The sequence below is a fragment of the Molossus molossus genome, unplaced genomic scaffold (genome assembly GCF_014108415.1).
Source record: "Molossus molossus isolate mMolMol1 unplaced genomic scaffold, mMolMol1.p scaffold_m16_p_13, whole genome shotgun sequence".
NCBI lineage: Eukaryota > Metazoa > Chordata > Mammalia > Chiroptera > Molossidae > Molossus > Molossus molossus.
The window spans coordinates 58,091,069-58,116,192 of record NW_023425348.1 but is presented as its reverse complement, the minus strand read 5'-3'; the positions used below and the strand labels follow the sequence as shown (position 1 = coordinate 58,116,192).

The window sequence follows — 25,124 nt, the reverse complement described above, 5'->3', positions numbered from 1 at the left end:
CTGGAGACCTTGGGTGGGGACCTCCCAGGATGCACTTGGTTCAGGGTGAAGATCCCAGAGGCTGGCCGAATAATATTCTCTGTCCCATCCTGTTGCCTCCTGTCCTATTCTGCAAAGGAGAGAAGGAAGCCACAGCTTCCTTGCGAGGAGGAAGGGAGGCTTCCTCACGATGTCCCGTCTGAAACAGGCAGGAGACTTTCATACTCCAGCTGCCACGTACTTCAAGCCCCATGACATCGCTAACGCCATCTAGCGTCCAACCGCCGGCCACTCTGGTCCTGATCATTGTTCAGAGTCCCTAGAACCTAAAAGTGTGTGGTTCCCCAGCCTCCCATCTTTTACATATATGACCTCATATAATTTTCTTCACAATTTTATGAACTAAGTGAACAGTATTACTCTTATCACTATTTTAAAGAAAAAAAAAAATTGAAGCCCAAGAAGTTTCATGGCCATGCAAGCCAACCATGGCATAGCCCACTGTCCTGACCAGGGAGAGAGACGGGGGCGGACTGAGAACCTACCAGGCAGGCCACGAGCACGGCATCGCTGCTGTTCCTCTCGGAAGGTGATCGGCACAGCTCAATGAGGCGGGACATACCTGCGTGAGACACACGGAGAAGCTCAAGCCCTGGATGGGGACCAGAGATGCACCCCTCTCTCACACACATGGCTCTCTGCGTGGGGCCTCTGGCTCCCAGGGCCCCTGTCAGCCTGCCACCCGGCTGGGAAAGGAGAGGGAACCCAGCTGGAGAGCTTGTGGTGGGACCTGCTGCCCTAGGTGTGCACAGACCCTGTCAGGGCCCGGATGAGCTGCAGCATCAAACCCAGACCCCTAAGTGCCGGACCACTGGCCAGGACTGAACTTAGAAGAACTGCAGCGACGGTGGCTCGGGCCTCTCTGAAAGAGCTACTTCTGTGGAGACACTTCTGACTGTACCAGAGTTAGTTTAGCGTGTATATCTGTATCAGTGGAACTGCCGATACCTTGTATTTCCCAATTACCCATCAGTCGAAAATACATGGTCACTGAAACTACAGCAAACTACACATGGAGTAGGTTCATGTTGCCTAGCCCTTTACAGAAGAAAGGTTAAATAAATGACTTTACTTTTCACTGAAAATGGACTTTCTTCAAACTTACAAAAAACACCACCACCCTCAGTATAAGAGAGTGATAAAAGATGCGCAGACACATTCTGTTTGTTTATCCTGCGTAAAGTTATGGAGCTGGAACCCTCTGCTGCCCCAAGGTCACCGCTTGCCATCCCTGCTGTACCTGGACGACAGGTGACACTGCCAGGCTTACTCTCAGGCCTCTCCCTGGAGAGCCCTTTCTCTGCCCTCACTGCAGAATAGCTCCTTAAACTACAGGGAAGGCACCTCCTTGCTAAATGCACTTTGACCCAGCTCGATGAAGGTGGGCTACTTCCCTGGTGCAGCAAACATGCCGTAGACGTGCTCTGAGCATTGCTCTGTGATGTTCAATTGCATGCGCGTCTGTTCACACTCGCCACCCCATTAGGTCTGTAAGTCCCTGTGGTCGGGACAATGTTCCAGACGTTATACGCCCAGCACTCAGAACAGAGGCTAGCACAGAGTGGGTATCTGAAAACACTGGCTGGGTAAACAAGTGATTGAATGAGTGAATGAATAAATGAGTTAATGGTAAATAAGTGATGTAATCAACGTGCTAAGGAATGAATGAGCCAAAGGATGAATTAATGGGTGGACGAATGAGTGAGCGAAATAAATGAGTAAATAAAAGAATGGAGTTCTAATTAGCAGGAAGTCTGTGGGTGAGTCATTGTCCAGCTAACCAAAACCTCTCTAGGCCCTTCCTCTCTCTTGCTGCAGCCCCAGATTACAAGCTAGACTAGTGGTTGCACCCTGGGCCTCCACCCCAGCATTTCCCAGCACCCCGAGAGCGGGGCTCACTCTGAGTCCTCTGTTACCACCATGAACTTGAGGCTGCTTCCATCCCCAAGCACCCCCACTCCACCCCGGCCACAGCCAGCGCCACTTACAGCTCAACCGCACGGCCTCCCGAGCCACGTCTGGGTCCCGGCTGAGACGGGCCAGGGTCACGGCCGCCTTCTGCTGGACTCGCTCGCAGGCCGCCACCTCAGCAGGAGTCCCAGACCTTGGCTTCTCGGACAGCATGCCCATGATAAGCTGTACCCCTGGGCAGGAGGCAGTGAGTAGTTGGCACCGATTCCAGTGGGGAGACTTCCCCTTGGGGCCAGCAGGATGGGGAGCTGCAGGGCTCGAGGAAAGGCTGTCGGAATGACTTCGGGTCTCAAACACAGGACAGAAGCTAGCCAAGGCCACCTCTTCTACTCCTTCTGCCTGGGTGTCTCTGAGTCCATGTACCAAGTCACCATACGTGGAAGGGACATCTGGAGGACACCCCTTTTTATGTTTTATTGCTATGACTGAGCTTTTTCATGGCATGCCTGGCACTGTGCTAATGCATGATCCCCTAAGAGCTCCCAATAGCCTCACGAACTGGTACAGTTCAGAGAGGTGAAGGATCTTCTCAGGGTCATGCAGTTAGGGTCTGGGGAGCCGCTATCAGAACTCAGATAAGCTGGCTATTCCCCATCACCCATCCAAGTCAGGTCCGCGGATGTTGGGGCTCCCTGGGGGGAGTTAACCTAAACCAAGGCTGGATCGGCAGTAAATCAAATGTTTTTAGAAGTGATTTAAACACTGGAGGAAGCCTCAATTTGGCTGGCTGAGAAGCCTTCCCACCCTCCCCTGAAACCAGACCTGCCTTCTGATTGTCCTACGAACACACACTCACATCCACCGCCACCTCGTGCCTTTGCCCACCCAATTCTTCCCGCAGAGAATGTCCTGTTCCCTCCCACTCTCTATCTAACGGTTCCCCTCTGCAGGTGGTAGTGAAATGCCACCTGCTGCGGAAGGTGCACCCCAGTCCCCACTCCCCTTTCCTGTACCCAGTGGTACTAGGAGTTTGGAAACTTAAACCAGACATGGACCACAGATGTATTTTGTTTTGTTGCTCCACACAGTATCTAATATTGTTATTAAATCTTGGGTAATATGAACATTGGGAGATTTCCACCTTCTAAAAAATTACCTCCTCATCTGACAACACTGGGTCCACACTACTTCAGGACAATTTGTTGAAACTTACGAGAAGCTTGCTCCTTTAAATGAGATTGATCCAGGCCCTGCTGAGCCCTCATCGCCCTTTTATACTACGTCTGGGTCTGTAGGCATCTAAGTTTGTAACCTCTGACTTAGACCACGGACCAAGGGCCCTCAGAGTTCTTCCAGTCCAAGCCCTCCCTCTCCCCCACTTCACAGATGAGCACCTGAGGTCTAGAGAGAGGAAGTGACTTCCCAAGTCCACACAGGAGTCAATTCCAGTCCAGTGCCTTGGACACCTGCACCTCTGAACCCTACTTGAACCAGATGCAATTTCTAACTCTCCTAGATCCCCAGGCACAGGGGCCGTGCGTCCCTTAGTTATGAACCCTAAGACTATTCAGTCCTATGGAGGGGCCATTTCTCTCTCTGGTGAGCTTTGTAAGTACCCCATTTCTCCCTCCTGTGGGCACAAGGGACTCTGAAGGTCCTGCCTTTCTTGGCCCCTAACTTTACCACCACATACTCAACCCTTGGGGAAAGGTGCTTCTCCCCCACACCCTCTGCCGTGCCACTGAACAGAACTGGTCTTCAGGCTCCGTGTGCCCACCTGTCCCTAAGACAAGGATATGGCTATCAATGCCCTATGATATGAATGTTATGGCCTGGGGAGACATGAACTGGGGGCATCAATGTGTGGGAGCAGCAGAGAAAGTATTGACGAGATGCTCTCAGGGGAGCGGGCAAGGGATCCGCTTGCCCTGACCTGCTCGCTCACGCCTCGGGCTCGTCAGCTTTCTACTGAGGCGAGAACCAAATCGGATCGGAATGATTTAACATTGGAATGCCTCCTCTTATAGAAATACATTTCTACTTCTTGGGTCATCATGAAATCTCTGTCTTCTCTTTACCAACCTAGTGAAAATGGCAACTGCCACCCTCCTACCTTGGGTCTGCCTGACCCCTTCCCTGCTTTACCTTCTGAAGGGCACTACCGCCTTTGCCCTTCTCTGTCCCCTTGTTCACTGTGTCCTGCTACCATGGAAGCCCCAGGAAGGCAAGCCAACATTTACACATTGGCCCAGCTGCACCCATACGCACACATATACATGCTCATGCAATGGTGGAGACCGACGCGCACACATGTACCTGCCTCCACGCAGACCTTCACATAAACACAAACGCACACGGTTCTGTTTGGCCACATAACCCATACTCCATGCACACTGCGAGAAGACATACCATTCTCCTGAATGATATCAGAGGCGCACTGCTCCAGGACAGACATGTTTGCCAAGATCGTCACAATCTGCAAGAGAGAATCGAGAAGCTAAGAAAGTGGGCACACTGGAGCCAAAAGGCGTCTCTCCAGATGGTTGAGCCAAGAGCTACACAGCTTTCTTTCAGCCTGTGCCTCCTTACTGTACACCGGGCCCCTCCTTCCCTTGTATTTTCTTTTCTCCTCTAGGCTCCTGCCACACAAATGTGTTTCTCCAGTGACTTGATGCCCATCCATCAGCATGTAGCCCTGGACTGGAACCCAGGACTCCACTGGAAAGGACAATGTCACCTGAATGAAGATGGGGCTCCCCTCTTCCCACAGGGTCCTCCTGGTCCCGGGCCCTAAAATGCAGACAGAACTGGCAGGTTCCTGGCTAGGCCCCGCCCTGGATTGCGTCCCTCCATTTTGTCCTGATATCAAACCCCACTTACGTTCAACCTGAAATGAACAGAGACGAAGGTCAGGTTAGAGGACATGAGTGGGATAGGAGGGCAGCATTACACCCCCAGTATCAGGTATCATGTGGAACCTGATGAGAAAGTTTGTGCTCAGCTGTACTTTACAAGTCTGTGGCCTGCAGGCCTTGCTTGTTGGCCATGGCTGCAGGGCTCTGCCTACGGTAAAGGGATGCTGATGCCAGGTGGACAGTGAGCCGTGGCTACAACCTCACGGGCCGGGCAGCAGCAACCCACCCCATCCCCACCCCCGGCCTGGTCAAGGCGGCAGAGAGAACTCACAACGCAAAACTGCATTAAGGAATGGACCACCCAGGGACCCACTGCAGAACCCCAAACTGTACAGTGTGCCAAAATACCACTGGAAAACGTTGAAAACCTGGCACCTGTTTACCCAGGTACCACCCAGGACACTGCTCCTGACATAAAGAGCAAAATGACTATCCAACCGCTTCCATGGAAACAGACAACACTCTCACGTGGCAATTACAGTAAGTAATAAAATAAAATGAAGTAACTCTTCTGGTTGGTGCAGGCCTGTCTCTGTCGAAAGACCCCTCCAAAGCTTGAGGCACAGTGTAACCTCTGAGGGGGCAGAGGGCAGTTTAGGCAGCTTAGATTCTGAATCTGGATAATTACTGGATAGGCATGTGACATTTACCAAGAAAGAGTGTTAGCAAGAGTTTAATTGGTTCAATATTGGCATATTACGCTGGATAACAAATGCACGTCACAAATCTCTTTTCAATGGGAAGAAGAAAGTTTGCCATATTAAAAGAGTGTCTATCTCCCCACTTCCCCACCAAACGGATGTGGAAACGGGACACATGGCAGGCTGCTGTGTGCATGCCCTTCCAGCTCAGACCTGGGCAGGGGCCCGCTGGGTAAGCATGGCTACCGGGGTGGGTAGCCAGGGGAGAGACAGGAGAATCCCCCAAGGCAAGTCTGCCCCACCAGATGTGTTAGGGAGGGAGTGACAAGCTTTGCATTTTAGAAAGATAATGAGACCAAAGGAGGGTTAGTCCTTGGAAGCCCCCCCCCCCTTAAATTGTGAGTGCTTGTGGGCTGAGTGGACGGAGTTGGAGGAAAAACATGGGTTGAAGATGGAGTTAAAAGTGGAAGGGTCCCCGAGAGGCAGAGTGCAGTCTTCTGAGGAAGGAGACGCAAGGCCAAGTCCGAGTCAGGGTCCGTGCATTTGGCTTTTCCTGAGCTGTGGGCCCAGCAGGGGCGTGACCTCTGCTCCCACAGCACAGGGCCCTGCACCCCCACCATCGCCAGCCAGCCCTCTGAATAGACATGTGTTTGACATACAGACCCCAAGGGAAGGGAGGGAGGGGGGGAAGGAGGAAATGAGGGAGGGAGGGAAGAAAGGAGGAAGTGAGGGAGGGAGGGAGGACAAAATGTAAAAAAAAGAAAAAGCAACCTTTGTCTGCAGCGCCAGGTTCATTGCATGGGGATCATTAGCTGTGTCACAGACACAGGTAAGTCTTTGTGTCAGACTAATTTAAATCCCGTTAATGAAAATTACTTCCTCTTTACAGAGCGTGCACCCCATGTGGTTTTCTGAGGTGCAGATGAAGGATTCAATTAAGCACAATTTGAATAAATGCCAATTAGGCCCCGTTTCGAGTCTCCTGTCTGAAACATCCTCACGTGCATCGCGATGTAGCTGGAAAGGGGATCAGTTTCCTCTCACCGCCAAGCCCAGGGCTGGGATTTCAGGGACAACTGGTTTATCTCACTGGGCACAGGATGGCCAGGGGACACAGCGCGGGCGCCAGGCAGATGGCTTTCCCCTGGCCCAGGCTCATTCGACCCTGTCTGATGATTTTCAGAGAAGCTCTGTTCCTCCTGAGCGAAAAGATACTGTTTCCGGGGCAGCTTTTCGGCAAATGGAGAAGACACCAGCCTCCAGAGCAGCCCGGGAGAGCATGGAGCACAGCGGCTAAGCACACCCTCGGCCTGGTTCCAATCCTGGCTCTGTCGCTCACTGTTCGTGAGGTCTTGGCCGCCTCACTTAACCTCTGTGCCTTGGTAAGTGAAGGTGGATTAGATTCTATTGCTGCTGTAACGAATTACCACTAAGTTAGTGACTTACAACAACACCATTTATCCCGCAGTTCTGAGGTCAGAAGTGGAGGGAAACTAAAGGGGTGGACTGGACGGAGCTGCGTTCCTTCTGGAGGCTCTAGGGGACGATGTCCGTCCTTGTCTTTTCTGGGCCCCAGAGGCTGCGTGCATTCCTCGGCTTCCGGGACCACATCGCTCTGCCCTCTGCTTCCTCAGTCATGGCTCAGTCCCTGGCTCCCATCCTCCCGCTCCTTCTTACAAGAACCCTTACAGCCCTGGCCGGTTTGGCTCAGCGGTTAGAGCGTCGGCCTGCGGTCCGGAGAGATCCGGGTTCGGTTCCCGCTAAGGGCATGTACCTCGGTTGCAGTTTGTCCCCGGCCCTGGTTGGTCGTGCGGGTGGCAGCCACTCGATGTGTCCCTTCACGTCGATGTTTCTCTCTCTCTCTCTCTCCCTCTCTATCTGAACAAAAAATGGAAAAATGTCCTCGGGTGAGGATAAAAATAAAAAATAAATAAATAAATAAAAAAACACTTACAGTTACACTGGACCCATAGGGACAGTCCAGGATACTGTTCCTGTATCAAGATCCTTAATGTAATCACATCTGCAGAGTCCCTTTGGCCATGTAAAGTATCTTATTCACAGACTGGGGGATTAGGAGGTGGACATCTCTGGGGGTTGCATTATTTGCTCAGTACGAGATCATTGATAAGACGGTTGCGAGCATTACATGAGTTACCGTTTTGTTAAGCACCCAGCAGATTCATTAAACCAGATGAGTATAACGTGCCTGAGCGGAATGACCTGCCAGTACCCAGTCCCTGAACGACGGTGTCCGGGAGTACGAACCAGCACAGTGCCCGGTGCCGCCACGTGTTCTGCGGATGTGAGATCACTCCCAAGGAGGCAAGGTCCCAGGGCGGACGAGCCCTGCCCAGCGGAGAACCCAGCAAACTTTGTGCTCATGACTCTCCGCCACATTTTGAAATCGTTTTCCCCTTGGCATCCCAGAGACTGACTGACCACCTTAGGAAAATTGAGGTGAGGATTAAACTGAACCAGAATAGCAGGGGACCTCCCGTGGCCCTGCGTGGCAAGAAGGAGGTTGGCAAAGCCTTTTGACGTCAGCACACACGCGGAGGGAAAGGTTTGCTCTGAGCTGGCCCAGGGCAGGTCCGGGAACACCTGTCTCATCCTTACCGATGTCTGCCCGTGATCACACACGGATGTGCCTCTGTCCCTTTCGTAAACTAACACTGAAGACCGTACCACATCAAAACAAGTGAGGATTACCCAGGATGCCCAGAGGCAGGTGCTCTGATCTAACAGAACTTACAACACAGAATCTCTGACACGCCTTTAGCAAAAAGCTATGATTGCTTTTATGCTGTGCAGTAATGAGGACAAAAAGGCCGATAGTTCATATGGCTGTAATTAGAATGACTCTTTAATTGCTAGATGGAATATTTAGATTTCTGTTATCACTGTGTTAACTCTCTAAAAGCTACATCAAGTAATGTCAACTGCCGCTCTGAGACCAGCCAGCAAAATCCCTTCCACCCTCCAGGGAAAAGCCCACTGTTCCTCTCTGTCCTGCTCCTTCCTCCACACCACTTCCTCCACCAGAGAGCAGAGGGGATCAAGACAGGGACATTGGTCTGAAGGATGGAGGGGTCTGAGAGAAGAAGGGTGTGGTCTCTTCGAATCCACTGTGTCCAGTATTTTAAGTGGCGTATAGTCTTTATCATACACACACACCCACGCACAGACTGAAACCACACATTGCCTCCTACCAGCAGACACTCAGCACCACATTACCCACGTTTCCTGGCCCTACCTTCCTGCTCCAAAGCTGACCTTCCCTCGCTCAGACCCATCCCAGCTCCTGTTTCTATCACAGACCCCTGCCCTGCTCACGTTTGAGCATCCACTCTGGCGCTAACCACTTTATGAGCAGTATGCCATCTGACCATAATAATGACACGGGAGGAAGAAAAGCATCATCCCCACTACCCAGATGAGGCAAGGGTGACAGAGCGCTCAGGTGATTTATCTAAGGTCACACAGCTAGGAAATGGCAGAGGCGGGTCTGTCTGAACCCAAAGTCTGTGCTATTTCTATTATGTCATATATGAATATGACAGGACTTTATAGACTATGGAGGTCTTCTTCAACATGAGTCAAAATGATGATCCCTAGCAATTGGCATTTCTGATAAAAGGCTCCTGATAACGGCAGTCACAGTGAGGTCTCAGAAATGCTGCAAAATCCAGACATTAAACTGCCAAGCAGATGACGTGTGTTTCTGGGAGGTGTGTACCCGCCACCTCTATGAAAGCGATTAACTTCGGAAGGCCACCCGAGGTCCTGCTCAGGGGAAGTCTCTGTCGTGGGCTAGATAACAGGGTCTCCCACCTAGGTTATCACTGCTGGACAGGCAGGGCAGCGGTGAGCCAGAGCCTTCCCATGGCCCGTGTCACACCTGTGGCTGGACTCCCTGGGCAGCACGACCCCTAGAAAATACCTCCTGGGGGTTAAAATGCAGGCCACACAGATGGACTGTTGCAGGGAGGTCTTCCAGATGCCTGACCATAATGGCCCCCCTAGATTAGCAGAGGGGGAGGAAGCACCAGACTCATCGCTGCTCTCAGCCCTGTCCACACGCCAAGGGTGGGTACAGGGCAGGCACGGCCGTCGAGGCTTCTGTTGCCCAGAGGACGTGGACTCCGCTCGCTCAGATGATGGAGAGGCTCTCATCGAGACGTCCACGTGGAGGTGGACCGAGCGTGGATCCAAGACCCAGAGGCTCCACACAGCGTTGGCGTCACTGGCAGATGCATTACCGGAAACCTCACGGGCATTTAATCTCCTAAGTGTTTCAGGGGGCGGCGAGCACTTCGGAGTCTAATTCATCTTCTTTGTCTTCATTACACAGAGCTCTCTGATCACCTTAATCCTCCCGCTGCCACGGGAAAGAGCCATTTGTTTCTTTAATGGGTGCACTCTCACTAGCTAAGTGGCTGTTCTGAGTCAGAGCAGAAGGTGAAGCCACCCTGAGGACCGAGGGAGCCGTGTCTGGCTCGGACTGGAAGGGTGGGGGGAAAGGGGAAGAAGGAAGATGGGGAAGATGAAATGGAGGGGATAGGGTGGGTGGGGGGTGAGGCAGAAAAACTGACAGCAGATTCAGAAAGAGGGGCCATCTGCATAGAACTTGACCACATGCTCTCCCACCCTGGCCCTCCTCCTGCCCAGGAATCAATGAGCTTTCAAGAGGAGCCAGCCACTCCTCGTGATGAAACAGGGTCTCTGCCCAGAGCATGGGGGATGTCTGAGCTGGAAGAGATTGTGCCCATTTTACAGGTGAGAAAATTCCACTCCGGAGGTGCCCCACTCAGGGCTGTGTGCCACATTCAAGGGCCAACAGTAATAATAACATTGGTAGGAGCTTCCATTTATTTAATGGTTTCTTTGTGCCAGAAATGTGTGCCAAGAGTTTATATTCATTCATTTCTTTAATTCTTATTTTAACTTTGTGAAGTAGATTTTATTCAGCCACATCTACAGATGAGAAAGGGAGGCTTGGAGGGAAATGTCTAAAGTTATATGATTATCATAGCAGAGGAGCTTTGAACCCAGGTCATCTGACCCTCAAATTCCTGTTCTGATTGTTTTACATGAAATGACCAGAGTTGGCCACAGAGGGGCACTTGAAGGTAAAGGGACCTAATTACTTTGTCAGGTAGATGAGAGACCCAGAGGCTGGAGGTGTCCAGCTGACGAACTGAAGAGAAAGAGCAGGCACATCACACAGGGGGGCTCTCCAGCCTCATTCCCCGCAGCCAAGGGGGACGTCAGTGGACACTGCACATGTCCCCGCAGAAACCGAGCAGCCCCCTGGCCAGCCGGTGGGCCTTCCCTCTTTATCTGTCTGCACTATCACACCTCGCTCCTGCAGGGAGCTTGTCCAGCTCTGAGAAGTGAGAGGTTTGACTGGAAAAGAAGTCAGGAACCATACACGCATGCCAAGTTGAGGACTTGGTATAATTCATTATTCATAGTCTTCCTTGGAGCATCAAGTTTAAAAAACAATACTATTTATTATTTATTAAGGACTTAGAAAGGCTAAGCATTGTATCAGTTTCTTCACATATATTATCTCACTCACCTTCACAATAACCCTGCAAGGGAGACATCCATGTCCCAATTAATAGACGAGAACACCAACGCCCAAGAGGCTGTGACTCGCCCAAATCACCCAATGGACAAATGGCCAGAATCGATGCCCAGTCTCTCTGACTCCACAGCTACCCCACGTTCACTTCATTTCCAAAGATGACAGCAGGTGCCGGGCACAGCCCAAAGTCTGCCAGGCCAGGATAAATGCTGGCTGCTACTTGCCAAGCCTGTGATTAGGAGGACATCCTTTTGAGCCTCAACACTCTTATCTATAAAATGGAGCAAATATTACCAGCCTCACAGAATTAGTAGAGCCCTCACAGGCAAGTGATTATGTACTAGAAAATTCTCTCTGAATGTGAGTTTCTGTGGTCGGTGGTTCTAAGGAAAAGAAAGAACTAAAGAAGTGCCACCCTGCTTCTTCCTTTGTATGCCCTAAAGAAGCCTTCATAGACCTTCACCATGGGGCCAGCTTTGGGCGGAGGCCTTAAGAAATCCTGGGAGCCCAGCTGCTGTGCCCCATGCACCAAGAGGTCACCAGTTCGATTCCCGGTCAGGGCACATACCCAGGTTGTGGGCCAAACCCCCAGTGGGCACATGCAGGAGGTGATCAGTAGATGTTCTCTCTCATTGATGTTTCGATCTCTCTCTCCCTCTCCTTCCTCTCTCTCTAAAATCAATAAAGAAAAAAAAATTTTTTAAGAAATCCTGGGAGAATATAAACATGGACCGTGCCCTGGGGGCACAGGGGACTGACATGAAATAACTAGGAAGGACGGAGTATCTTTAGAAAAGTCAACACTGCATCGTGAGGTGTGGCCTCCAAGGAAAGGGGGCCATTCCAGAGACCTGGAGCCACCAGGGAAGGTTTGCAGGGCTTGCTAGGCAGGAGCTGGGGTGAGCAGCTGTGGCAGCTTTACTGGGCCATGAGGCTGGAAGAAAGAGGCAGGAACTGGAGGCTGCGGTGCAGACAGGGATGCGCGGTGTCGGGGGTTAGAGATCGTCTAACTCAGAGTCAGGCACCTGGTGGAATTACAGAGACCTGAACCCCACGTGATGCACCCCCAGCCTTCGGTAGGGCCACGGGAGGCTGACTTTGGCAGAGGAGAGACAGGACAGAATAGCATAACCTCTGAGCTCAAGGCCCTGTAAACTCCCTCATTTAGTGTTTTCTAACACATTAAGCAGTAAAATCCTTTTTTCCCAACAAAACTTTACATGGAGCTCAAATCTGCAAAAACACGGAGACAGATACAGGGGCTGAGGCCCAGAATCAGGGCTCTGCTCCAAGCTTATTTTATTTTATTTTTTTTAAATCTTCACCCAAGGATACTTTTCCATTTATCTTCAGATAGAGGGGAAGGAGAAAGGGAGAGAGAGAAACATCGATGGGAGAGAGACCCATCAAATGGTTGCCTCCCACACTATCCCGAGCAGGACCAGGGACCAAACTGAAACCCAGGTACATGCCTTTGACTGGAATTGAACCCGTGACTCTTTGGTCCGAGGGCTGATGATCTAACCAATGAGCCAAACTGGCCAGGGCACCAAGCCCGTTTTTATGGAGGCAGAGAAGAGACAAATCTCACTGCAGGATACAGTGTCAGGTGCCAAAAAGAGTGGGACCCAGACTTTCAGAGGAGGTCCGGCGACCTTCCCACGATGTCTCAGACTCCAGGGATGGGCGGGTGTGATCGGAGGGGAAAGGCCTGTAGTGGTTGGGACGGGGAAGAGGGGAGGAGGTCGGCTCATGGAGGTGCTCCGCTGGCAAGGAGGCACGCTGAAACTTTGTCCTTCACCTCCCTACGGAGGTGACTGCCAGGCCCTGCTGTCTCCCCCAGGGCCTCGCCCTGACCGCCTGACCCTGTCTTCATGGTGATGGGCTCTGCGCCTGGTGCCCGCGCTTCTCACCTGGTCCCGGGTGTAGGGCGTGTCCACTCTCTGCTTGTCTCCGCAGGCTTCCAGGAGCACGCGGATGGCGTTCAGCTGCAGGAGCGTCTCGCAGGCCATCGTGTCGAAGAAGGTGATGTTGGCAAGGGCCGCAGAGGCCAGCAGGAAGACTTCCCCAGACGAGGCCTCTTGGCACAGTTCTGGATGGCGAAGAGGGAGAAAATAGCTTCACTGAAAAGTGCTTTCCCTTCAGTGTTCTCGTTTGGTTCCCACAATAGCTCTGGGAGAAAATGTAGGCAAGTGTTACAGCACCCACGTTGCGGACCAAGAGAGTGGTTACTGAAGAGGGAAATGTATCTGTCCGTGTAAGTGGCAGGGCTGGGATTGGAATCCTGCTATGTGACCCCTGTTCACGTCTTCATCCAACAAGCATTTACTACCGAGTGAATACTGTGTACCAGGTACTGCCGGTGTTGTGGGAAGATGAGGTGAACCAAGCAGATCAGGTCTCTGTCCTTCTGCAGTTCACATCCTAGTAAATTCTAATAAATGTGAGAGAGAAAATAAACAAATGCTAAGACAGAGAAGAACTAGAAGCCCAATGGGGTCCACAGGAAGGTCTCCTTAAGAACGTGACAGCTGCCCTGGCCAGAGTCTCCGTTGGTTGGAGTGTCATCCCATGCACTGAAAGGTCATGGGTTCAATTCCTGGTCAGGTCACATACCCAGATTGTGGGTTCAAGCACTGGTTAGGGCATGTGTGGGAGGCAACTGATCAATGTTTCTCTCTTTCTTCCTCTCTCTAAAATCAATAAAACCATATTCTCAGGTGAGAGTTTTAAGAGAATGTGACATCTTAGCCCTTAAGGGGAAAATGCGGCAATCATGAGAATATTTGGCTAAAGGAACAGCATGTACAGAGGCCCTGAGGCAGGAAAGAGCTCCTAGTCCATTTACACCTCCAGTAATGTCCACTAGACTGTTGCTGCATTTGCCTTGAGAAAAAGGCTGAAGTTAAATTATAAAGATTCTACCTCACCAGCTGCCATCAGCAGAGCTTCAGTATTTCCTTTTGGTCCCAGAATAAGCCCTACACCATGACCCTGAATGTGAGGTTCTTTATCCCTGATCTTAGAGATCATAACCCAGACCTAACTAGATTCTCCTACTTAACCATCTATGATAGTACTGATAAGTATGGTGGTTCTCTGAGACAGAGGACCTTCCCCAAGCCCTGTATTCCTCCACCACCCAACACATTCCCCCATGGGCTCCACCTGACCTGGAATGGACCCCTGCCTTAGGAGAAGGCATGGAAGGCTCTGTCCATGGTGCTGCCCACCCATCCCACTGCATCTGACTTCTGACTCTCAGCTCCAGTTTAACCATCAATCAAGGTGCTTCCTGGGCCCAGGCCCTCTCCTACTGATAGCACCTCTGTGAAAACACAGGCAGAGGAGCCACACTTCAGGAAAAGGGTCCCAGGAGAGAAATAACGTTTCGAAACAGACTGAACTGTGTTTTATCCCGATCCCTGGTTCTTGCTTCCAGACAGAGTCTGTACTTCTAGGTTCTGACATTGAAACTGGAGCCTTCTGGCACCTTCCAGGGCCTGGTCCCTACCTATAAAGGGACAGAGAATAGCATTAGTTGAACCCCTGCACTGTGCCTGGCACTTCTCGGTGAAATTCTCAGCAACCTTAAAGTAGAAAATGGTTGCCTCGTGTGCAGGTGTGGACGCCGAGGCTCCGAGAAGCTCGGCCGCAGCCGCCGTTCATCCCAAGGTCTGCTCCGCACCAGGCACTGCTGCACTGCTTGCCTCGTTATGTCATTTCATCCTCACAACACACAAGTGTTTTTAAGTAAAGCCTTTTAAATGTTTTTCCTTACTGATTTTAGAGAGAAGACGGGAGAGGGAGAGGGAGAGAGAGAAACATCGATGAGAGAGAACATCGATGAGAGAGAACATCGATGAGAGAGAACATCCACTGGCCGCCTCCTGCATGCCCCCCACTGGGGATCAGGCCCACAACCTGGGCACGTGCCCTGACCAGGACTTGAACCGGCGACCTCTTGGTGCATGGGTCAACGCTCAACCACTGAGCCACACTAGCTGGGCTTTTACCACAATCTTATAGATGAAGGAACTGAGCATTCAAATGCTATGTGATTTTCCAAAATTTGTGAAATTGAGGATTTTTTGTTATTGCTGAAACCTAGAATCAAAAGTAAGGCTGAGTGACTCCAAAGGCCCTGTCCTCTCTGTACTGCAGGACACCTCTTGTCTCTAGGCCTCTTTGACTCCTTCCCAGTAATGTTCCTGTAGATCAGGAGTTCAGTTCTATCAAGGGGGTGATGTCAGCCTCTGGGTGTCCCTGCTCCCCACAGCCCAGGTGTGTTCACTAAACAACCCAGAATCTTGATCTAGCCTCCCACGGTTGAGACCATGGATAAGCCAAGGAACTGAAAACTCTGTAATTCCCCTTTTCCAAGGACTGCCCTATCCTCTGCTTTGGGGGGAACCACTGAGGACCACCAACCCCTTCCAGGCCACCTCCCTACATCCAGGGTTCAGGGGCCCTCTCTGCTTCCAGACCTCTCCTGGGTCTGAACATCCACCCTCATCCCAACACCATCACTACTGCTGCTGACCCAGCAGTGAACACCACCGCCTAAGTGCCTTTTAACTTGGGTGCACATTTATTTGGTGCACAACTTACAGTCCAAGTCACCTGAGATATGTTAGGAAGATTAAACTGAGGATTCCAGTGACTCATTTATACATGTTTCCAGTGGATGGCAAGAAGGTGGAGGGCTATTTCCCACCGAAGAACAGAGCCCTGGCGTCCTGCCTGGCAGAGCGATCCCGCTGCTGGCCCTCGGGGCAGACTCCACAACACGTCTTCATCAGAGGAAGATGCCCAGGGAGACGACTCTCCTTCGGGGAAATCCAGCCGGGCCAAGGAGGAGGGAGGACATGAGGCAGTAGGGAAAGCTCATCTGGACTAGACACATGTTATGATTTTTAAAAATAATTTTCTATCATTGACAAATTGGTAGGTTTTCTATAAAACTTGGGATCTTTGTCTTATCTTTCAAAATAAGCCTTTGCCACGTGGCAAAAGTCCACTGGAGTTGATCAGGGACGGTCCCCAGCAGTCACTTCCCATGCTTTTCAGGTCAGTACAGGACTCAAATCTCCTTATTTTCTCCTCCATCTGGACTCTTCGACTCGTTTATGTTTCCTGCCTGGCTCCCGGCGGAAGTAAATCCTACCTGTTATGGGGCCTTGAGAAAGTCCCTCCCCCTTTCTGGGCCTGGGTTCCTTCTCCTATCAAGTGGGCATTCACGTCCGTGATCTCTTGAGCTCCCTCCAGCCAAGATTTTCAACAACTGGATTCTGCCTTTTCCCAACTTTGAATCAATGTTGGCAAATTGACGTCTCCCAGCCTGGCCTGTGGGGCCTGCTGCCCCAGCAACGAAGTCAGCCGTAAAGTCAACGGAACAGAGGCCCCTCTGTGCAAAATCATTGTAGAGCTAGAACAACCTTGAAGAGAAGTGGGTCTCAACCCCTCGTTTCTGTCCTAGGAGAGTGGTAACGTGAGCTTTGCAGTGTGACGTGGCCGGGGAGGCAGGGTCTCACACGGCGCCCGCACAGGGCTGCTGGTCAGTGGGATCCGTGGAATGGATCAATGAAAAGGCAGAAATCCAAACCCGAGTGTTCGGACTCCAAGTCCAGTGTTCTGCGTTGCCCCTAAATTGGTGCTGTTCCAGATATTCCCAGGCCCGGTGCTAATCCTACATGTCCTGACAAAATTAGTTTGTATTCAGTTTCATTACGATGCAGATCTAGACACAGAGAGAGACACAGGGCTAGAAGCAGAAACACAGATCATCGCCAGCCTTAGGAAGGAAAGAATGCGGTTTGCAAAGCGAATGTCCTGCGGATTGCTGTCCAGGTGAGCTCTGGGTTCTGCCGTTGCGCACAGGACGCCGGGGGAAGAGCACGTTCTCGGTGTCAGGCTGTGAGTCTCCTGCCTGGAGGGCCTGCGTCTGAGTGGGGAACCAAGGAGGGTCAGGGCCTCAGGGCTCAGGACTGGGGATGAGTGGTGGGACTGCAGGCAGCAGGTGGGTGAGAGGCTGTTGTCCCCAGTCGTTGCTGTCACATTCACTGGGTACAACAGTTCGAGATTTCAAGAACAAAGCCCATCAGAGTCTCTCTGGTCAAGTATCTGAACCTCAGGATTTGAGGTCCCCTTCTGCCCTAGGACTAGTCCTGTCTCTGGTCTGAAAGGCCAGTTCATCCCAGTGTGACCTCGAGTCCAGGGGCTTCCAGAGGGCAGCATGCATTCTAACAGAAGACGTGGCAACCGCGCTATTTCAAGCCTGACTCGGACGCTTTGGCGCTGGGATTTCGGCGACAGTGATCATGGGTGCCGAAGACACGTTCCGCGCGGTGAGATCTTCCTGTCCCTTCCTGAAGACGACTGCGAGAAGGCCCCCCACTCAGCGGCTCCCACCCACCCAGGGTGACTCACTGATGAGAGCTGTCACGATCTCCTCCATGCTCTCCAGGAAGCTGCTGAGGTGCTGAGTGAAAGGCAGGTGCGGGGAAGTGACCTGGGCGACCACGGCCGCAGCCTCAGCCCGTGTGGCCTCGGGGTGGCTGTCGTCAGTCAGGATGTCAGCCAAGCACAGAACGCCATCCACCTGCAGATGGAGAGAGGACGCCCTGTGCATCATGATGGTCATGAGACAGAACCACGGCCCCCACGTGGCCCAGCCCTGGATCCCCAGCGACTCTGGAAGCCTATCCTTTGGCTCCAGCAGAAATCAGTGACCTCCCATGGGTTTCTTAGCGAGCAGGCATCCAGCCAAGCATCCAGGGGATAGGCCCTGGTCATCCACCACAGCTAACTGTCGTAGAAAACAGCCACTTAGAACTCCCACATCCAGAGCGCCCGTCCTGGCTCCTTCTTTCATGCATTGTAGGACTGGGCATTAATCGCTTCGTTTTTCTGAGGCTGTTTCCTTATCCACCCACAGGGTGTTTGGGGGTTAAGAAGATGAAGCAGGGGATGCCGGGTCCAGAGAGATGCTTGTCACATGTTGGCTCTCTCCCCGCCCTCTCGGGTTAGCAGCAAGCTGAGCTCCACCTCTCTGCTCCCCTCTCTTCCTCCACCATCCTCCCCCAGAGAAAGAGGGTTGCTTCCCAGAGACCCAGCTTTCTGTCCAGCCCAAGAAGCACAAACGTGGGCACGGTGGGACATGAATGCCTGATAAAGACTTCACTCCCCAGTTCTGCCCAGTCACGCCTCTTGGCATAATACCAGCTTCTGTTGATGAATGCTCAGTGTGTGCCAACTACCACTCTAAGTGCAGGGTACAAGTTGGCACACTGTCTGATCCTTGCAATAACCCTCTGAGCTCAGTATTATTATCCCCATTTTACAGATGAAGAAACTGAGACAGATGGTTCACCGACTTGCCCCAGATCGTAAACCTTAAAAAGAGTTGGTTTGAGATTTGGACCCAAGTGGTCTAGCTTCAAGGTCCGTGGTTGTGAACAGGACATTATACGGCCTTCTGAGGAGTGCCACCGGAGCTCGGACCCTCTGCCTCCACCAAGGGTCAGTAGATGAGACATTTGGGAGAAAGGGGACAGCAACTGTCGAGGTTAGCTCAGCAGAGCTCCTGCCGCTTCTCAGACACCCCAGGACACCAGCCTGCCCGGGGCTCCTGCAGTCAAGAACCAAGGAGACCTTCCCTGTTGGGTAGCAGGGTAGGGTGAGGCAGGGGAAGAGCCAGGGAGAGGTGGCTTGAGGAGAGGCTCCCACACCTGCCGCAGGCCTGAGGCTCCTGCCCTCCATCCTGACTTCCTGCCTCTCGGCCCCCAGGTCTCCAGAGGGCTGCGTTTTGTTGGACTAATCACCACCACGGAGTTCTGAGCCTCCCTTAAATGGCTCTTGGGAGCTGTAAGGTCCATTAGCTCTGAAAGCCTTTGGCAATCTCAGACTCAAAAGAGGCAAATACGGAAACAAGAGCCCAGGGATCTGTCCTCAATAAAACTCACCTGGATGTGCTTAATAAAAGAACAAACAGCCGCCAGGCTGCCCTGGCAGGATGGACTCCCGCCAGGTGTTGACTAACAGGCCCTCAGAGACAGGGCTCACTTGGGCCTAGAAATAGGAAACAGCCCTATTATTGCCAACAAAAGAAACCTCTTAGGCCTGTCTGGCCTTCATCCCTTTCCTCCCTCCAGCACCGTCCAAGGCTGTAGCTAAGAAGACCCAGGGTCTCCAGCGGGGGGATGTGTCAGTCATCCAGTGGAGACCCAGGGTCTCCAGCGGGGGAATGTGTCAATCATCCAGTGGAGACCCAGGATCTCCAGCAGGGGGATGTGTCAGTCATCCAGTGGAGACCTAGGATCTCCAGCGGGGGAATGTGTCAGTCATCCAGTGGAGACCCAGGGTCTCCAGCGGGGGGATGTGTCAGTCATCCAGTGGAGACCCAGGGTCTCCAGCGGGGGAATGTGTCAGTCATCCAGTGGAGACCCAGGGTCTCCAGCGGGGGAATGTGTCAATCATCCAGTGGAGACCCAGGATCTCCAGCAGGGGGATGTGTCAATCATCCAGTGGAGACCCAGGGTCTCCAGCGGGGGGATGTGTCAGTCATCCAGTGGAGACCCAGGGTCTCCAGGGGGGGGGGTGTCAGTCATCTAGTGGAGACCCAGGGTCTCCAGGGGGGGGATGTGTCAGTCATCCAGTGGAGACCCAGGGTCTCCAGCGGGGGGATGTGTCAATCATACAGTTTCCCCAATCTCACCTTGATGCCAATGGAGTTACAACCCTGACCCAGTTGGGAACACTGGTCAGACCCAAAGCTAGTCCCTGACACATGCTTGGAGATAAGCCAATCAGAACAGAGGCCAAGAAGTTGATGGTCCCCACGGGCCTGGTGCCACCCAGTGCCTGGATGCCAGGCCAGCTCCCCAACCCAGAATGCTGCTTGGCAAACCCACTGAGCACAACTTCCCTGAGCACGTCCTGGGTGCCAGCCCTTGTGCTGGGGCAGAGGGGCAGTGGGGCATCCACCAGTAGCCGTTATGGAACATGACTCCCGAGGAGGAAGGGCGGCCTCCCACACGCCGCTCTGACTTAACGCCCACACCCCAGCGGGAGAAGGTGCCCTCCTGGCATTTCCCACGCAGCAGGTCCTCTGTCATCACAGCATTTATCACACTGGCTGGCCCTGTTTCTCCAAGGGGGGGTCTGTGGTCCAGGTGCACCACTGAGGGTCTCTTCAGAGCACAATCCTGGGCCCCCCAGACTTATTCAGCCGGGCTCAGGGGAGACCTGGAATCTGCCTTTTCACAAGGTCTGCAGCAAACTTGAAGCACCAGCAATTTGGAGAAGCCCCCCTGTAATCTGATTCTCTTCTCTTGTCGTCTGTCTGTCTGTCTCAATGTTCCCCAGGGAGCTCTGCAAGCCTGGGGACCACGCCGTTCACGTGTGGCATTCGGTAAACGTGGAATCAATTCAAGAGAGTCCAGCCTGACGGACGACGCGAGGACACGCCTCAGACAGGCGCAGGCAGAGGAACGGCAGCGCAGATGGAGTGCAGGTGGCCAGCAAAGGCCGCTACAGGGAAGCACAGCTTTGGAGCAACAACCAGCTTAGAAATGTGATTCTTCAGATTCCTGGCCCCCCGAGAGGGACCCTAACCCCGCCCCGATGTAGACGCTGAGCTCTTCCCCGCCCTGAGGTTTCCCACAGAGCAGGATCTGGCGCCCTGTCTCTGCCACTGCCCACTGTCTCGCTTTCCTTCTAACTTATTTTATATGCTTCAGATCATTTTCGGTCATTTGTAATAATGAGACGTGCCATCCCTTCAAAAGAGAGAATATAGCCCTGGCAAGTTCATCTCAGGTGTTAGAGCGTCATCCGCACACCTAGGGTTGCAGGTTCGATCCCCAGCCCGGGTCAGCGTGTATGTGGGAGGCAACCAATCAATGTGTCTCTCTCACAATGATGTTTCTCTCTCTCTCTCAGCCTCTCCCTCCTGCCTACTCTCTCCAAATAGCAACGGAAAAAATATCCCCGGGTGAGTATTAACGACAACAAAAAGGCATTAAAAATAAAAATAAACACCTATACTATATGTATGTGTATATGTCTAATATCTGGAAATCCTAATCTTAGGAATAAAGTACCATCAGAACCCCCCCGTACACCATCCTTGATCTCATACCTCTGCTTTTCTCCGCTGGGGGGGCCAACTCCCCTGAAGTGTGTGCTTGTTACTCCTTGTTTTCTTTAGAGATGTACGCTTATATGGTATTGTGTATATGTGTGTGTATATGTGTATATGTCACATTGTATATGGAAATTTGCTTTCTTCCCCAGTCAGCATTATGTTTGGGAAAGTCCTTCCTGTTGTTGCATGTGGCTGAGGTCACCGCTGTGTGGTATTTCATTGTATAAATCAATTGCAATTGAATACAGAATTCATTTATGCATTCTCCTGTCAGTGGCCATTTGAGTCATTTCCCAGTTTTTGCTCTAATGTACAATGCTGCCATAAATATTCTTCTAAATGTTTTCTGGTGTGCACACGCCTGTTTCTCTGGTGGGCTCAGTCTAGGCGTGGGTTACAGCTCAGAGAGTCTACACACCTTTCATTTTACTGGGGTTGCCAAATTGTTCTGCAGAACAGCTGTAGCAATTTATAGTCCCCCTAGCAATGTATTAACTCATTTAACTCCATATTCTTGCCAACTTTTGGTACTGTCAGATTTTAAATGTCTGCCCTCTGGGTGGGTGTGTAAAACTTTTATTCTGATGTGCATGTCTCCACTTACTAAACGAAGCTAAGAGTCTCTTCCTATGGTCACGTTTTGTTTTGCTTTGCTGTGGTTTTTGACATTTGGATTTCCTCTTCTATGAAGTGTCTTTCATGCATTTTGCTTATTTTTCTTTTTGGTGCATTGTCCTATGGGTCTATTTCCCAGGCCTTCGGCTCTGATGGTATTGAGCTGCCACTGATTAGCCTGCTGATCTCTGTATCCATCACCCTCTCAGCAGCTCCAACTCAGCCGGCTCATCGCAGCGGGTCACCCTGAGGGGCCCCACACCACTGGGCTCAGGCTCCCTGGCGCTTCAGCCAATTCTTGTAGCATCAGAACATGCACAGGCTCTGGAGTCACACCTACCTGGGTGTGAATCCTGCCCCTGTATCTTACTAGCTAGACATTTGTGTAGCTACTTTGAGCCTTTATCTATAAAATGGGGATAAAAATACCAACCTCCAAGGACATCGCAAGGTAACCAAGATAATGCATGTACAATTCCTGCCACAAGGTGGCACCATCATTCCACCTCATTCCCATCTGGTGGCTGCAGTCACCTCCTCTAGACTAGGTGCACTGTCCTATGGTACTGGGACCCCAGCGAGAGCCTCAGCCCTTGGGGCTGGGGCCCACAGTTTACCCACTTGTCAGGACATCCTCAGATCATGCAGCCTAGAACTAGAATGTTCAAAAGAGGAGTAACTTGTTCTAATTCTGGACCAGGACCGAGAAGATGAATAATTCCAATCCCTCAGAAGGGAAGAGAGAAAAGTAATCCTATCCCAGCATCTCCTCATAGTTCGACAAACATTGATGGAACACTTACCTGTGCTAGACGCTGACCTCAGCACTGAAACAGAGGAGTCAGGAAGAAGTAAGAGACGGAAAAACAAAGACACACAGACACATCGAGAAACAAAGAAATCAAGAGAGAGAGAGAGAGACAGACACATCACATGCTTAATAAAAGGACTTGGGGATCTGTCCGGTGGGGAGCCCAGCCTCGTGGTCTCATTGGCCTCTCTGTGACACCCCCTCCTGCTGAGAACGCTCTCCTCTCGGCTTCCTTTCCTTCCTGGGACTCCCTGGTCCCTCACTTTTGGGGCTCAGCTCCTCCCTAGCTCATTCTTAATTACTGTTCTCTCTTTCAGCCGCTCTTCCTCCGCATCCATTGCAGGTGGCTCACACCAAGTCTGCTGCCGGCCAACTTCATCCCGTCTCCGTCAATAGCACCCAAACCCCAGTGGCCTCAGCGACTCACCTTGATGACCCCACACGCCTGACCCTCCATCCCTGACTCTCTTTCCTAAGATTCACATCTGCATTTCAGACCCGCTACTGGGTCTCTTTAATTCCAAAATTAATTTACCTAGACATTCCACAGGCACCTCGAACCCAGGGCACTTCACCCCGAAGTGCTCACCTTTCCAATCTTCCCTTCTCACTCCCCTCAAGCCCAGGTGAGCAGCCACTTCCTCTGGAAACATGCGCCTGCCTCCCCCAGACAGAGGGCCCGGTCCTCCTGCTGCCACAGCCCGTGGTGGGACCCCAACTGCAGCACTGTGTTGGACTGTCCCTGCCAGGTGGCATGCTCGCCCCTGCGCCGGGTTTGAGCTGCTCGGGGCAGCTCCCGTCAGAGGGGCTTTCTGGTCCCCAGCACCCAGCTGATGCCTGACACACAGCAGTGCACTTGTCAGGTGTGGGCTGAATGATGAGGAAGCCGAGGCCAGGGAGGGGAATAGGTTGCCTAAGCCACACAGCAAGTTAACGCCAGGGCTGGGACTTATCCTGGTGCCCCTCCTGGCCTGTGTCCACCAGGGGGCGCCTTTGGGAAAGGCAATGAGGGGAGGAGGTGGGGGCGGGCGGGTTGGTGGCACTGCTCAGCTCAGCTCCAGCGTGGGCCCTGGAGAAACCCAGCCTGAGGCCAGCTTCCTCAGACACGGGTCCCCTCTCCGGGATGTCTCCATCCCCACACCACCCACTACCCATCCCGTCATAAACTTAATGATGCCAAGGGAACAATCTAATCAAAGCACTTTCACGTCCTAAAAAAACTGCTGCTGGAAGCCCTTAGAGGTCACTAGTCTTTACAGGGAGTGGGACGGGCCTGAGGCCAAGCGTCCCTGGTGGGAGGACAGCGTGGTGAGGAGGTGGCCTGGCTGGTCCTCACCTGGGCAGCAGGGCCGCGCACCTGGAGCGCAGACACCGAGGGTGTCCAGTGCCGAGCTGGGGAGCGCTGAGATTCCCCTTGAGCAGTGGAGAAGGGGCACCCAAAAGACACAGGAAACAGCCCAGAGATTTACGAGGGGTTATCCCGCTGACTCCCGCACTGGCCGCAGGGGTGGCTTGTGTGCAAATATCCAAGGCACACGGGCTAGTGCGCAAAGACCCGCCTTATCACTGCGCTGCTCCGCTCGGACCCAGTTCCTCCTGACGTGTTCAGTTTGAGAGACAGGCAGAGGAACTGGTGGCTGGGTTGTAACAGTTCAACAGAATCATGCAAATGCAGGGGAAGGAGCGTGACCTACAGACCCCAAAGGTCCTCCTTTCTGCCCACTCAGTCACCTAAATTCTGCATAAGAATATTAAGAAAACAAGTGGGAACCACAAAGCAATTGGACTCCTGCTCATGGGTCCAGGCAGGACGGATCCGTTTGCGCAGGGACTAGCCAGAGGGAAATCCGACCATAGAGGGGACAAGGGCCCAGGGAAGCAAAGACACTTCAGCGAAGGGGCAGGGCGAAGAATTTATGTAAAATAAATGGACCTGTGGACCAGAAGCAGGACCTGAATGTAAACCCGATCGGGGCAAAGCTCAGGACAGTCCGTGAACACGGTAAGGGATTCAACGTGCCTCACAGACGGGGTGTTTGTTTTAAGGAGTGCGGGGGAGAAACGACTCAGCAAAGCTATGGAAAGTAAACGGGTCTTCTCCTCCTCCCAGACCCCTCTCAACCTCTTCTGCTCTTTCAAACAAGAACCTTTGATTCAACCATAAGTGCCAACATGGATAAATACAAATATTAATATGTAATAAGGAATGGGACAATGGATGAGAGAGATTATATAAACTGTTTGGCAAGCGAGTCAGGGAGGTAGAGAAAGCTGAGTGGTTGAGCTGGAAAGAAATCAAGAATTAAAACACTTAAGAGTATAAATAGAAGATAATTTCCCCCTCAAGCAGATGATTTTCCTTATAGCAGATTATCACACAGGTGCTCTGAAGGCATTTGGGGGTCAGAGGAGTGAGTTCATGAGGAGGCTTCAAAGGGTCATTAAGAACAAG

At 52.1% G+C, this 25,124-nt stretch overlaps 1 protein-coding gene across 2 annotated transcripts in view; it reads right to left on the bottom strand.

The window, feature by feature from the left end:
- The window catches only part of INSC (INSC spindle orientation adaptor protein), a 119,014-nt gene that overhangs the window by 5,192 nt on the left and 88,698 nt on the right, over positions 1-25,124 (bottom strand). For both annotated transcript variants that reach the window (XM_036259182.1, XM_036259183.1), the window contains 5 exons: positions 17,529-17,700; positions 13,013-13,191; positions 4,360-4,426; positions 2,028-2,183; positions 525-601 (listed from right to left, as the gene is read on the bottom strand). In XM_036259182.1, the coding sequence (XP_036115075.1) occupies positions 525-601; positions 2,028-2,183; positions 4,360-4,426; positions 13,013-13,191; positions 17,529-17,700 (651 nt within the window). The remainder of the gene's footprint in view (positions 1-524; positions 602-2,027; positions 2,184-4,359; positions 4,427-13,012; positions 13,192-17,528; positions 17,701-25,124) is intronic.